This window comes from Papilio polytes, unplaced genomic scaffold (genome assembly GCF_000836215.1).
Source record: "Papilio polytes unplaced genomic scaffold, Ppol_1.0 DF824102.1, whole genome shotgun sequence".
NCBI lineage: Eukaryota > Metazoa > Arthropoda > Insecta > Lepidoptera > Papilionidae > Papilio > Papilio polytes.
In genome coordinates this window covers 56162-72585 of record NW_013525102.1, presented here as the reverse complement: position 1 = coordinate 72585, position 16424 = coordinate 56162, and the positions used below count along the sequence as shown (strand labels likewise).

The window sequence follows — 16424 nt, the reverse complement described above, 5'->3', positions numbered from 1 at the left end:
ATAAATTGTACACAGTTAAATGCAGTTAGTAATGGCTTTACATTCATAAATGCTATCACTTGTACTGGGACTTAATTAGGGATGATCGATGTCAAAAAAAAATCATTTATTAAACGATATTTCGATTTTTGTATCCGAAAAAATAAAGAAAAACAGTATAATTTTATATCATAAATTGGTTAAAATCACTCATTATTTACATTTTTAATACTCAATTTATCAACACTTGGTTTAAGATAAACATTTTTTTTATATTATATGGTGGCAAACGAGCAAGCGTCCACCTGAATCCGCCAAAATGGCCGAGTGACCGCTGTCCATAGACATTCGCAATAGCGGATGCGTTGCCTACCCTTAATCGACGGAGGAGGAAACGCACATAAAGAGGATATTTCCCCTTCCTATGCGTCTCGTCCAGCTTCAAGTCCACGTTTCCTTCCCATCCTTTCCTTATAAGAAAAAGGGCGGAAATGAAAAGAGACTAAAGTTGGGCCTCCATTTTACATTTCTGTATAGAAAATGAATCACTGGGAATATTTAGGTTTCCAGTGTAGAAACACTTCTACAAAGACATAGTAATTTTTTTTTTAAATTCAGATGAACATTTTGCACGTTTTTTGACAGTAATTTACATTACAAAGCTTTTACTTAAATCAAAGATTCGTGCCAGCACGATTTTTTCTGCACAAGTGCCACAGTATTTACAAAAAAAGTCCAATTATAATTTTAACACATATTTTTTAAATAATTCATCTTAAAAGTATTAGGGTTGCTTGAGAACTGTTTTTTTAAAAATAAAGGTACATGAACTTCATATAACTTCCGTGGGTTTCAAACTGCAATAAACTAAGGAGATTATGTAATACATAAAAACATCGATAATCCCTAATAATTACATAATAAAAGCCATACATTTAATTTAACATAACATTTGCATTGATATGATTGTTGTTGCTCAAAGTTATAGTCGTTCCTATTTAACATTTTAAAATTTGAAGTATCGACTATACATAGAAATGTAAAATCCACATACATTTAGATTAGACGAAAAATATTTTTATATAAAAAAACTTAAATATTGCAATAGGACGTTATAATAGTGAAATACAAAAGACTTATTCATATAATAAATAAAACATACCTTTTATCGCCTAAACATTTCGTTTTCTAGTTAGTCTAGCGTATAAAGGTACAAGGCGTAATAATTCATTATTACATAAATAAGCCCTGTACATATATTTTATTAAAGAAACAAGTTCCACGTGTAATATAAGGGCGTGTTCACACTAGTTTTAGCCGCCAAAGGTAAGTGTATCATAGATATTTTTTTTAATAAACATGTTCACACGGACGCTATCTTCGTAGCGTTGTTAATAAATTGTAATTAAGGCGGAAAAATACAAGCCAGTAAAATGGGGTAGTACCTGACATGCCAGCTGCTGGGACGCGCCGGCTTATGCAATGTGTACATGCGTAAATAAAAGTCTTATGAACCGATATTTGTCAGTGTCAAACTTCGTACCCCCATCAAACACTCCAACTTACATAAGTAGCACAAAATCAAACATACTAGGTATTATGTCAGTGTTCATATATGCGTTTACCTAGGATGCCAGTGAACCAGCAACTGGCATGTGTATGCCCGGCCTAGACGTTTATATTAGAGCTGCCAATCGGCGGCTGATGCGGTGTGAACACGGCCTATTGCAGTTGGCCAGTAGCGCCATTATGCCAGTGATTTTGACTCCTACTGGCCTACTTTACTAACAATGTAAAAGTCCACAACACCTAATAAACACTCATAGTTCATTATCCTAACATCGGTCATTAGAAAGATCTTTTACTGCAATAAGCTCTCCGTCTACCGAATACACCAAGACAAAGATTCAATAAAACCTTATTTACAATGACTAAAAGCTGAAACGAAAAAGTCAAACGGGCACCTAGTGATTTTTACATTGAAGGTTGTTCTCACAACAAAACCACAAACAAAAACAAAGTCTGGAATTCACAAACACTTTAATCAACTTTAACAACGCTATAGATCTTCCTGACAAACCAGAAGCAGGCCATGAATCCGATGGTGCCGGTGAGGAGGAAGAACAGGAACACCATGATAAAGGTGTACCCGAAGTAGAGGAAGGTGGAGGCGGCATCTTCGATGTTGAGCTTGGTGACGAAGTAGTGGCAGCAGTAGACGAAGAGGTAGCCGGCGGTGGAGCCCGAGCTGAGGAAGGCGCGCCACCACCAGTGGTAGTCTTCAGCGCAGAGGTGGAAGTAGCACAGCAGGATGGTCGTCTCCGAGCACGTGATCACCAGGATCACGAACACCAGGAACAGGAAGCCGAACATGTAGTACATCTGCAGAGAAAATCTTAGATGAGAACCAGACATTTAAGAAATATGTAGTATAAAATTTTTTCACTGGTAACTTCTTTGAAAGGTATTATGTTGTCAAGATTAGCCTCACCTCATGTTCTTATATTAACAAGTAATAAAAATATTTTATAAAATTATAATACGCAAAATAAACAATTAATTTCAATACAATTAATAACATATAGCCATATAATAATAGATAGCGTTAGTCCTCACTAAAATCATGTGAAAAATTCTCAAGTGAAGAGTCAACTATGCTTCCCTTATATATTTTAAATCTTTTATGAAACCCGATCTCAAGACGCGACACAAGACATTTCGTTACACGAAAGAGATGAAACATATCACTCGAGCAAAACAAAAGAGACAGAGCTATACAATACGACAGATTACTTCAAGGTCATTACTGTCGCTTTCTTTAGGTAGAGAGAGACGAGTGCAAGGTAATATGGCGTTGTATATGTTAGAGGGGGACGGAGTGTTACCTGGCTGGACCAGAGCGAGTTGAGGATGAAGAAGAGCTGTATGAAGATGCAGCCGAAGGGCAGCACGCCGCCCATCACGACGCCGGGCACGGGCTGCGTGTACAGCGACTGCTCCGGGATCTGCCGCGGGATCTGGTTCGTGCGCACCGGGTGCTCCAGGATCTATACAAACAAATAATATATATATAATAGAAAATAAAAAAAACCACTTTAAATCATACTAATATCATAAATATGAAAGTTTAGATGGATGGATGTTAGAGTATGTAACCTAAACTGCTGATATCTCGATGAAATTTGACATAGACCAGTCTGGAAGATCACATAGGCGACTTGCTTTTGTTATCTTTCTAATTTCACGCGAACGGAGTCGTGGGCAAATGCTAGTATCTATACAGTGAACAAAATAGTTTCCCGGCTACATCTACATGACATTATAGGATTTTTATTTATTGATTACTTTGTCATTGGCTAAGTAACCATGGCAACAATGCTCCTTTACTGCATAGCTTGTACTTTTAATCCCATTTTCGCATGATATATTTTTAAAATTTATTCACACCCTACAATAAACGTGAAAATATATAGCCAATAGCGTGCCTAAGTCCTATTTAGAATATAGTAGGAACATACCCTCTTCCTAAATCCAAAGTATGCTCCGATGAATGTAAGTGGTACAGAGACACCGAACCAGAGCGCAAGCAGCGCCACCAGCGTGCTGAAGGGCACCGCCGCAGACGAGCCCTTGCCCCACAGCACCAGGTTCATTATGAAGAACAGCGAGAACACCACACTGGAAATTATCCAAACAAAACACAACTCAATAGCCGCAACATATTCTATCAAAGGAAACAAATTATTAAACAACAATAATATTTTTTAAAGAAATAGGCCGCTAATGTTAATTATTTCATTATTTTCCTATTCATAGATAAACTATTTATCTACTTCCTGCCATGAAAAGTACATTTTTATTACATGATAATGACAAATACATGGTTTACATAGACAAAACCATAAAGACACCATCGTAAAAACTTAATATTTCAATGTTTACATATCAATGCATATTATATGTTGATCAAAGGTAGGCAACGCATCTTCTAGCGATATTTACGAATATCTACTAGCGAGTGCGTCGCTATTTTAGCGAATTCAGGTCACTAGTTCCTTTGTTATTTAATGTACAGTAAAATAAATATTCCTACTAACCCGGGACACACCATCGAAGTGAGCAGTATATTGCTCTTCCACCGTCTACCACCAAAGCTCTTGTAGATCCTGGCGCTGACGTAGCCGGCCGCAGCCCCCAGCAACACCCAGGCCACCAGCGCACACGTCATCAGGGCCCCTCGGTTAGCCGGAGACAGGAAACCGAGGCAGGCAAAGGCCAAGGTCACTAATGTCATACCAAACACCTAGAAATACCACAGATTAAAACCTAGATTTATTCCTTGACACTTTACAGCGTTTATGAAAATGTTATAAAAAATATTTACCGACGAACAAACAAAATTATATACAGTAGAACCTCGATAACTTAAAAACCTCTATAACTTAAAGTATTTTGTGTTTCCCTTGGACTTTAACTTATTGAGGTGCTACTGTATTAAAGAAATGCTTATAGTAGTTTGATAATAATTTAAAATAAAGTATGTATATTATTCTTAACTGTAACAATCGTTCAGTGACGAAACCACCAATGGCGTTGTATGTAATAAGAGGTTAAAGGCATTCTATAATCTTATAGCATTTGGAACTGACACTTTCTATTTGATAAAGAAATTGTACCTGTGCTCCAGAACCGAGGAAAACAGCAAGAAGCATTCCACGACGAGGTGGTCTGAACACATCTCCGTGCACCAATTTCCAACCAAATTCCTCCTACAAATTAAATAATAAATCTTCATACAAATTTAGACAATTATGAAGTACCCTAGATCATTGAGTTATAAATAAGCTTTCTAATAGTGGAAGCTTTCTAATAAGAAGTTTTCAAATCGGTTCACTTTTTAAGTTACAAGACTAGCAATTCCTTTTTTTAGGTAATTTAATTGTGAGTTGTATTACCTGTGCATCTTCACCACATTCCATTTGATTATATCTTGCTATATCTTTATGTAAAGTTCTCAACAATATCATAGCAACCATTCCGCTCAGAAACAGAACAATAACTAAAGAGTTAAGTATTGAAAACCACTGGATATTAGTTTGTGGCATCGACTCCAATATATAATCCCATCTCGATGACCATTTTATTGTATTGTTTTTAATAAATTTGACACTGTAAGAGTATGTGATACTGAATTTGTCATCTTTTAGTAGAGTGTGGGGTATTTCGAGAAGGTTTCGGTTGTTGCAATCCAGATGGTCAGGGTTCGCATGATTTATACTTGCAGGTTTCACCTGAGACACAAAATAAAACCTTAATAACCTTAAAATTAGGCTTTGTTAAGTGATTAAAAGCATAACTAACTAGCCATTGCTTGTGACTTTGTCCTTGTAAAAAAAAATTAAAAAGTAGCCAACATTACACACTAAAAACATAGATTTTTCTTCTTGAAATAAAGTTTAAAATTGGAGCAGTAGTTTTCAAGTTATTTCAACACATACAAAAATACAGATCTTTACAATATAAGTATAGATAAATTGATGTTTTTTAAATATAATTGCTTTACACTGACCAATTGGATCTTTAGCTGACTCCACTGATTGACTCTTTTAGTGAACTCAATGGCATTAGATAAAGAATGTTATAAAATGGTAATCTGACGCTATAATAAAATAATTTATGGTTAGTTTAACACATTGTTTTACCTTGGCAGAAATAATACGTCCTTCATTATCACCAAATCCGACACCCCATTCTTCCTCTTTACCACTGTGATATGTTATCTCCAAGTCCACATGATTGAACAGATAGTATGCGCCAGCTTTGTTTGGTATATTGTTAACTATTGGTGTACATGTGTCCTGAAAATAAATTATGTAAATATATTCATAATACACAATAGTAATTTGTTATCCTTCATTCATAAACTGATGTCATAACTCATTTGGCTTTGTAATAGAGTAACATTGTACCGTAAAATCACAATAAAGCTAACAAGAGTTTAGTTAGATAAATATATTTATTTCATATAATGGCCTTATTGTGGATAAAATATTATTGCAAAACTAAAACATCCTTGAACTACAGAAACAGATAAAAGCTAATAAGCTTTGAAATATCAAATATGTATGCTAAACAGAGATCAGATAGCATACCATTTTACAATTATGTTACAATTAAAATCGCTTGCTTAAAACCAGTCAAATTTGTATCAAAGGAGTTTGCTTGGTTTTAGGAATGTGTAATATTTTTGTTTATAAAATACAATTACAGTCAAACCTAGAGGAGCGAGAACTAGATAAGCAAGAAACCTTTACAAGTAATTTTCAAGTCCAGTTGTCAAAGCTTCACTAGTGAGAAACATGGATTACAAACCACTTTAAGTAAAAAATAATACACTCTCTCAGACTCATACTTATCCAAGTTAAAAGTTGTCATAAGTCTTACCATGTCACTGCGTATCTGACAACCCATCGGGAAGCCTGTGCTACAGTAGACTTTGCCATCTTCATTAACCAGATAACACCATGTCACCGGCATATTATCCAAGATCCAGTGATGTTGGTAATATAAAGCCATTCCCATTTTCAACAAGTTCAATTTCTTAATTGAATCCGGATCGGAGGCTCTGTAAGACTTCGTACACACTGCCTGACATTCAACATTCTCTAGGAATTTTAGTCTGTATGGACTCGGCCTTATTCTTTCACCAAATACAACCTGCCCAAGGTTCTCAACAGGTGATTGTGTCTCATCAGACAAACAGAAATCAAAATGATGATACTCAAATGGTATGACAGATTCTTCTGTGTTCAACCTATTCACAAATAGGGGGATCTCATTCTGAAAACAAATATTTTAAATCAAACCCCACATCTCATAATTATTTTAATCTGTGTGTATTATAAATTATGTACAAATTACTGTTTACGAAATATGAAAAATCTGGAGGTGTAATTGTGTTTCACGTACACATAGCAATTGGTTATTGCACTTAAATAGTTATAGTTATCAATTAATCTTATCAACAGTACACGGTTTTTAATTTGCTATAGCGGTAACTATGCGTGTTTCACACATTTTATACGACTGACAGTTACACCAAACAAAGAGGGTGTTAATATTCTTACTTACTTTACATGACTTCCCTGTATCTTCACCAGCTTTGCAATAGTTTACTGGCGCTAAGCCGGGTAAATAAAATGCATGGATAGGTGTCAAAAACAGAAATGCGCAAAGCACATACGACAGGAGAGCCATGACGTTATTGCTTGATAAATTCCACAGAAATTACTAGTACCCAGCTATCATAAACGATACACATAAAAATATGAATTCCACATAATCCTTCGGTACCGCTACACAAAACTTGGAGGAAATCTTTCACGCTTTTAACAAATTTTAGTTTCCATCAAAATCGCACTTGGATCGAAAACGTCACCAACAAACATAGACTAAAAATATATTTTTCCTTTGAGTCAGTATTTTTCATTTTTTTTTCGCCTGGTAACATTTACTAAAAAGAATGGAAATATTTAAGAAATAATGATACCATAAAAATAAGAATAATTTTATAAGAATTCGACCTGTAAACGTAACGCAATATCTGAAAACTAGGAAAATACTCCAGATCGATACTTCTTTTATGAATGTTACATTAATTTCAAACATAAATTGTATCAAACATAAAATATACTATAGTGGAATAAATGCTAAGTCGAGGCTTAGACATGGCCCAAAACATTTAATTATAATGTAGACTTTATCATCCATAACCATAAGAATTCTTAGATGAGAAAGTTAAAAGTGATCTTTCCATTTTGAGGTCATCATCATCATCGCCCTTACCTTATCCTACTCCCGTAGGGTCGGCGCACTGAGTTTTCGTCGTCGTAACCTTTTTGAGGAGGGATGAAGGCTATAATCGTAATTTAAAATGTTAGGGTAAATAAAAGGAACAAATAAAAAACACTACTTTATTACATATTTACACAACCGTCATGCGATTATATACATACAGACACGGATCTTAAAATAAAAGTAGCCTATAAGAGTTAACAACTATGAAAATTAAATGCGAATTTATAACTAATTTGTGGGTAGATGACGAAGCATTTGCGAGTTTTTTTCATCGACCAACGCAGCTGTATCCTTGTCGAGTTCCACGCCGCGTACGAAGGCCGATATGAGGCCTAGGGCTGCAGGAGGCTGGTCAGTAGGCACCATATGACCGGCACCACGGACCATCACTTCAGTTAAGTTGCCGGCTCTTTTGTAATACCTGTATGTAATTAACAAAAATTAATATCTTTTAGTGGCAGCACCATGCAGTTAACATTTTATTTAATAGCTTTTTTATAATTAATTATGTCTAGTAATTAATTATTAACGAATATCTATCTTAAATTATTATGACGTTTTCATTTATAAGTATTCAATAAAAATCAATTACCCCGCAACTCTCCCGTCGTGATACCAGGGCATTCTCTTGGCCGCTTTGAATTCCGCAGTACCGGAGAATGAGAGAGCGTTGTACGTATTTACCGACGGATGGTACGCGACAATGATGTCCAAATGACCGCTACAACAAATGAAACATGTTATATTGCAAACAGGACGTTATACTTAACAATCGATTTTTTATTCCAAAGGAGGCAGATTAAGCAAGCCTAATCTCACCACCGTAACTGTACATAAGAATTTTATAAGCTTACTTGTATATCATAACCCTATAGTTCTCCAGTAGTTCTTCCAGCCAATTTTTCGCGCTGCCCATAAAGTCGGGCACGAGCTTTTTATAGACAACGCCGATCGACGTGAAGTTGGTGTTGCCAACATGCAGCGCGCGCCGCACGTCGTCCCGCTGGATGAAGTCCACGTAACTACCCTCCAAGCTTATGTCGTCTTGCAGGTAGTTGTACAAGTTGCTCAGTCGTGACTCCGAGATGAACAGTTGAAGCAGATAATTGTAATACTGAAAGCATCAACAATATAATTACAAATAATACAAAACATCATAACAATTAAAACAAATACACTTCGTATTTTCGAGATGAAATATAAATGCACCTCAAAATAATGCCTATTTACTTGTGATTAAAAGCACTTTAGGCACTGGTTTATGCTCATTCTTGTCTAAAATATTTTGATCCATCTCCTGCTGTAATTCATAACGTCTTACCGCGTAAGCTTTAAGCATCTCTCCGTTGTTAATAAACTGTATAACAGCGGTCTCGAGGTGGTTCATTGCGTCGGCCGCCTTGTCGTCCAGCAGACCCACTTCGCGCACAAAGTGGCTGTAGCGCTGCAGAGTCAGCGGGTCGATGAAACCGTTACCTATCGCTAAACTCTGCACATAAGTTAAAAAAACATATTAGACATATAATTAATTTTAGTCTTACAGCACTCTTCGCCACATAGGTTGTCAGATATTAGGGGCGTGAGAGGCTTGGGAAGTCCAAATAATATTAACAATACCTAAAGAGTCTGACATCTGTGAGATTTACACTTCACTCTCTTTTCATGCAATCTCTACCTCAATCAATTTCATCTTTAGACTTACTTGTAGATTAACAGGTTCATGCTCCTCCCGATGCCAGAGGATCTGCACCGCGAGGGAGGGTATGTGTTTCCCCGCGTACGACTCCCCTGCCAGCGTTAAAGGTGCCTTCCTCAGCTCAGGGAATAGCGTCAGGAACTGTTGTAACGCTGCGTACAGATTCTCGCCGATCTTAATGATTTGAAGAAAAATAGAGAAGGTCGTTATTGAACTTTTGACAGCCCTTAGCATTATTATATGATTTGCTGAGAAAAGATAGAAAATTTCATTCCATTCTCAATCTTCTTGATATATAAGATATATTTTATAGATAAGATATTATTTACTTTGTATGAAACGAGCAGTTACCGTTGTCTGGTTAGTAGAATATCCACGGTCGTCGTCAGTAAAGCTGAAACCGGTGCCAACTGGGTTGTCGATGAACAGCAGCGAGTGATTCTTGCCCCAAGAATATTTCATCTCTACAAAACAATATTTTATTATTCATAAGTAGTTTCAGAAGATATTAAGTTAAAAGAGAAAGATTTGTCTTACAGCATACCTTCTAAATTACTATTTTCAGTGACACGGAAGGGCCCAATCTCAGTAAAGAGGCCGTAGAGGGACGACGCGCCGGGACCTCCCTGCAGCCAGAGGATCAAAGGAGTATCTGCAACGGGCTTGTCCGCCACAGGGAAATACCAGAACCAAAGGTTCGAGTTGTACTCCTTGTTAACCTGGGAAAAGTGACATAGATAGTACCAGGAAAGGGTCGGGAATAAAAGAATTATCCAGTGCACTGTGCCAACTTAAGCGGAACTACCCGCATTCAATTCGATTTATCTTATTGGTAAATTGCTGTTAATTTCCACTGAAAATAAATTACAATCTTCTTAAAAACATTTGAGATGTTCACGTGTTCAAAACAATAATTGAATTTGTAACATAATTATTCTTCGACTTTTCCATGGATAACTGATTACTAGGGATAATATTATGCAGTGGTCTCCCGTTGCCTTCTGCATTAGACTTTTAAGAAGTTATAAGTCGAAGAATAGAATGGCCCCGAGTTCCTGGCGTCCCTTAAATGGGACAGGGGTGCGAAGAATCCCAGAAAATAATTATGGATAGATAACATAATTAAAAAACTAGGTTAACTAAATGTCAACCACTCTAGAACTCGTATGAAAGCTTTATGGGCAACAATTTTCTCGGGACGATTTCTTTGAAGTAAAGCCCTGAGATGCGTCTCATTAGCAATTTCTCACGCTATACTCGGACTAGTATACGAGCAAGGAAATAATTGAGGTTACAACATATGAAATTAAATCTGTCGTCTTTACAATTTTATTTTAATTAATGATCTAGCGTTCTTTATAAGTTTGCTTAGGTTAAGTTTATTGTAATAACAAGAATACTTCAAAATATAATTGCAAACGAATGGCGATTCTCATTACTCGTAAAGAGTTACGCAGAAAAAATCAATTCTAATATAATGACGACTCTTATCAAATACATTATAATTTAGGAATCCTTCAGAAATCTTACCAACAATAGATTTTTCATATCTTTATATTTTACCTTAGACTCGAAACAAATGCATCTTAGTTTTTTTCGTAACTCTAAAGAACATTTTATTTAATAGTCCTTGTAAGAACGTAAGTATAAGAGACATGGGTAATTGATGGTTATTACGTAAAGAGGCAGCATTTCGCTTGCAGGTAGGAAATTGCACCGCAGTCCCACGATCTGTCGAGGTCGCGAGCGTAAGGCGCCGACATGTGTGCCCCCAATGCGTCGACAGGCGCCGGCGGCGCAAGCGCATCCAAATCAACTAACTATACTGTTTTATAATGTTCAATTTACGATACATTTGTTAATAAATCTCTTTAGATATAGATTATATTAGTTATTAAATAATTAATAGGACTTCAATGATCCTCAAACTCCTGTATTAAAACTTACAAAAGGTTGCAATGCACTTTCTTTACACTCTTTGTGAGTATAATTAAAAACTAGCTGTTGCTCGCCACTTCGTCTGCGTGAAATTAAAAATAATAATAAAAATATATAGCCTCTTTTACTCACTGACAATGTAGCATTTAATGGTAAATTTAGTAGTTTTTGAGTTATTTCAATACATACCAAAATACAAATCTCTCCTCTTTATAATATTAGTATAGATTATTTAATTACTCACAGTTAAATATCCGGCGTAGCTCTCCATATCGGGTAGAGTGTGCCCTGGGTCCACGAAAGCGGCTTTCCTCGCTTCCTCCAGTTTCTTCTCTTCAATAAACGGCGTGAGGAGTAAGGGTTCCCCTGCGTCGTATCCCGCTCGTACTCGTCCGCTGTGGTATGTCTTCTCCATGAAGGTCAGAATGGGCTCCGGCGCCTCCCCAGGAGGTAACTCCGGTAATAAATAATGCTCCGTGCATATTATTAATTGAGCGATCCTTTAAAAAATAAACAAAAAATTAAAAAGGTATTATGTGGCTATTGGTGACTGGTTGGTGAGATTTTTAATAAGTTTAAAAGAAAGTTTTTATCTTTTTCTTTTTTATGTGAACTAAAATTAAAAATTCTTCCAAAAACAATGATAAAAACTTTAGAAAATTTTAAATAATTGTCAGACTCGTCCTTTACTATTTACCAGATTAAAAAATGCAAAAGCATTTAATTTCCACGCACCATACAACTTATCAACATTGAATTTAGTTCAAAAACTGGTATTTGATAAAGCCATTGGAGAAAGATAAAAAAAACTTACGATAATAAAATGGTCCAGCGCGGTATCATCTTCGAGCGATGTGTCCGGAGCCTGGGTACAACCACAGAGATCTGCCGCAGCGGAATGGGTAGTACTAGCGGCTGAAACCTTGTATACCCCCGCGGCCCGCCTGTACTTGCCACTTGAACTTGGATTTATCTCTATCTTATATACAGGATGTCCGGTTTTACTTGTTTACTACTCGATTACGTTAATATTTTAATGATGCGTAATTGATACGTCGAATAAAATAGAATTTTCACGATAATAAGAGTGTTTTTATTTGTTAAGCAATTTTTAATAATATTATATGTGATGTTTTTAATTTAATATTAGTGATCTTTGGGTCTCGTCCAGATTACGGCACATCTGATATCCGTCTTGAATTGATATTGAAGATTAATACTGTTTGTAAACAAAACTTGATATTTTTTTTATATAATTTGTACATAGTTAGAAGTTACATAGAGTTTAATGAACTCTTGGAATTCATCATGAAACATAAATAACTCAAATGAGTTAATTAATGAAATATGGAATTAATAAATACATCTTATGCTACTCATTTATAACGTAGCTTTCTAATGGTGAAAGAATTTTCGAAATCGGTTGGATAGTTTTAGAGTTATTTCAATACATACAAAACTACAAGTCTTTCCTCTTTATAAATTTGTATAGATTAAATTGTTTTTTATGTTTATAAATTATATTTGAATCAAATAAAATAAGTGAAGGTATATATTTATTTAATACAAACTTAAATTTATCATTAGCTGAAGCGTCCGTAATATAATCTACATGAAAAAATAATAAAATATCTTCTCGTCTTACGGCCGTTTGGATAATTGCATCAACCTGTATAGTGCCGGAGAACAGGTATGGGGTACCAATGACCTGTTTAGCATAAACGCGCTCCCACGCTCCCCACATTCGCGATAGATTCTTGCACGCTCTTAAAATGTGATTTGCTCTATATTTAGGATGTGTAGTAAAACAAACATCGACGGGACATCGCCGCGACGTGCACGCGGTCGCCAATGCGGCATTACGACGACCGCCGATACAATAGCGCACCGTAATTATAATTTCCCACGCTCCGGGTTTTTTTCGGAGCGTAAAATTGACATTCAAAGCTCGCTCGAAGCTCCGAAACCCGATGATCCATTTAAGACGTGAATTGGAAATTTTCCTATAAAAACTCCGCGTATAAATTGTATACCGATTTATAAATTTGTATTTATGTAGTTATTTTTTTTAAATGTGTTAAGTTTTCATCATCCACTTGCCCTTATCCCTTATCGGTCGGCACAGTATGTGCTGCTCTTCTATACATCTCTATCAGCTGTCATATCTGAATCCACTCCTTTCTTAAGCATATCCTCTTTCACACAATCCATCCATACGTAGTACTTTCTTCGGTCTTCCTCTTCCTTTGTAGCCATCCACATTCAATCTTAACACTTTCTGGTTTATGTCCCCATCATTTCTTCGCATAACATGTCCATACCACGCTAACCTTTTGCTAAGCAAAAGGTTAAAATGTGTAAAGTTTTATTATGCTTATAATGTTATTTTGGTGTTTAATTATTAGTGTGTTAAGCTATTGCCGCACTTAGTGTTATTCTTTGAGTTATTCTTATTCTTCTTCTTCTTAAGGTGCCTCTCCGACTGGCGAAGGTTGGCGGTCAGTTCTCCAAAAATAGTGTTAGTCCTACAAAATTGTAAATTGTCTGATAACAATCGAACGTGTAAAATATGCGATATAAATGTCGGATTTTGTTTCTTTATCTAACGTGACGACATTTTTAAGATATCTGAGCCTCTAGCTAGTGGTGGCCCTTATAGTTTTAAATTATTATAGATTTTGCTTAAGGGAGACCCTTAGTGTACATTTTTCATGCAATATCTACAGTATACTGCTGTTTTTTTTTTTATAAAATAAGGTGCCAAACGAGCAAGCGGACACTTGAATCCGCCAAAATGGCGAAGCGACCACTGCCCATAGACATCCGCAATTGCAGATGCGTTGCCTACCCTTATCCGACGGAGGAGGAGACGCACATCAAGACGATATTTCCTCTTCCTATGTATCTCCTCTACCGTCAAATCCACTTCCCGTTCCCATCCTCTCCTTGTAAGAAAAGGGTGGTAAAGAGAAAGAGACTTAAATTAGGCCTCCGGCACCACACTCATCAGACGAAACACGGAATGGCTTCCATTTCACGCCTGTCTTCTGTGTGGTCGTGGTATTACACCGGGCGTGCCGGCCCATTCGTGCTAAGATGTTAAAGCGGGCACTACCACTGTTTTTAATAATTATAATTTAATGCTGTATACTAAAGTAATCAAAAAAATAGTGCGGTAGTAACTTTGTGTTCTGAAGATTACATATTGTGATCCAACCAGAAATAACGTTTTACACGTTTATTATTTTCTTATTAATCTAAACATTATTTTAGTGTAAATATAAATGATACTTTGTCAGACATATCATCCGTTACATCCGCTCTTATCGGGTGAATCATGATGGCTGAAATATGAAAACACTTATAATTTGGTTTTATCTATACTAATGTTATAAAGAGGAAAGATTTGTTGTGTATGTATTTTTGAAATAACTCAAAACTACTGGGCCAATTTAAAAAAAAAACACCATTAAAATGCTTCATATCAGTGGCTATGTTTTTCACATTTTTTTTTATTTCACGAGGTCGAAGTCTTAGTAATTTATTTTCACGTTTCTCTCCTTTTTACAAGAAAAAAAAATTAAACAAACGATAAAATTGTTACATTTTAATTTTAATTGCCTGTCACCTAACTTTATCAATGTTATAAATGTGTCGTATGTTTTGATTGATTTTAGTTACAAGGTATTTCCTAAACTGCTGAATGGATCTCCATTAAATTTGGCACAGATATAGACATAGTTTGGCTGTAGGCTCCTTAATAATTACTTTTTGTTATTTTAGAAACCGTATGCATTGTGAGGAGGTTCCTGTCTCAGCAGTCCTGATCACTGGTTGCTTGAGTCATGTGATTCCGCAGCCGGTGGTGCTCTATTTTTTACATAATATGTTCTATGTTCATTTTTATATTCATATAAATCATCTAAAATTTATTATGTAGTAAATAAACGAATAAAGATATATGGGTTATCATGTTTTTTTGTAATTCCAAGCGTACGGAGTCGCAATTTTATGCGGATGAAGTCGCATGGGAACAGCTAGTACAGTATACAGCCGTGTTACCCTGCAATCATCCGAGCGGCCTTGGCGTACGTGAATCGTTTACTTACGATATCTAAGTTGTTCTAAGCATACTTATTTGGTGAGAACTTCCCACAGGCTAGTACTACGCATTAATTTGTAAATACTCTAATAATGATGTACACATTTACAATTCAAATAATGCGTTTTATTACTACGAATATTGACATTTTATCTTTAATGGACATTTTAATGGTTATAATATAATTAATAAGAACATCCATCGTAAAAAGTAGCACCCAAATTATATTTATTAGTTATACTAATTATTAGTATTAAATAAATACTAATGGACCTGCGCGAGCTAGAGTCGATCGGCTGGCAGGCGACGACGCAGGACAGACGACGCTGGCGCTCTCTCATGTCGGAGGCCAAGACCCACTACGAGTCGCTGCGCCAACGCAGTAAGTAAGTAATTATATTAATTGGTCTTTTTATATTAAAAAGTAAAAAAACAGTCGTCGAACTACATAAAAAAATACCTTAAGATATAGCGCACATCTGGAACAAAACTATCGCAGAACTGTTTAGTCTCGATATGATTCCTATAAGCTTATATGGCGGTGCGCGCACTACTCCATTCTTAACAGTACAATTCTATAGTTGAATTGACTGCGAATTGACAATCACACATCGTTGTGCAATAGTTTAATCAAATGTGTGCGGCCGCTCTTGTCAGGACCAAACTAATAATAATCTACCCTATGTAGACTGTTACTCGCTTATTCTTTACATTTGTAAATTGTAAAGTTTATTTCTGTATTGTTTATCTATATCATAAAGAGGAGGAAAGACTTGTGTTTATGTATTTTTTTTTCGCAATATTATGGGACAAAAGAGCGGCGAGAAAACCGAGGTGGTTAACGACGCCCAT

The 16424-nt window shown here is 35.9% G+C and overlaps 2 protein-coding genes across 2 annotated transcripts; both read right to left on the bottom strand.

The window, feature by feature from the left end:
• Positions 1–2000: 2000 nt before the first annotated feature.
• On the bottom strand, positions 2001–7431 carry LOC106099752 (transmembrane 9 superfamily member 2). The gene is made up of 9 exons (XM_013278395.1): positions 7111–7431; positions 6424–6819; positions 5682–5837; positions 4935–5270; positions 4656–4748; positions 4077–4282; positions 3498–3657; positions 2865–3026; positions 2001–2361 (listed from the first exon to the last, which is right to left on the bottom strand). The coding sequence occupies exons 1-9, from the start codon at positions 7234–7236 to the stop codon at positions 2020–2022; spliced, it is 1977 nt and encodes a 658-aa protein (XP_013133849.1). The 5' UTR covers positions 7237–7431; the 3' UTR covers positions 2001–2019.
• A 507-nt stretch (positions 7432–7938) lies between these two features.
• Positions 7939–12411, bottom strand: LOC106099670 (venom serine carboxypeptidase-like). Its single transcript, XM_013278271.1, has 9 exons — positions 12285–12411; positions 11715–11970; positions 10077–10251; positions 9884–9996; positions 9539–9706; positions 9158–9325; positions 8691–8950; positions 8429–8557; positions 7939–8257 (listed from the first exon to the last, which is right to left on the bottom strand). Exons 1-9 carry the CDS (start codon positions 12311–12313, stop codon positions 8065–8067), a joined length of 1491 nt encoding a protein of 496 aa, XP_013133725.1. The 5' UTR covers positions 12314–12411; the 3' UTR covers positions 7939–8064.
• Between the last annotated feature and the right edge of the window lie 4013 nt (positions 12412–16424).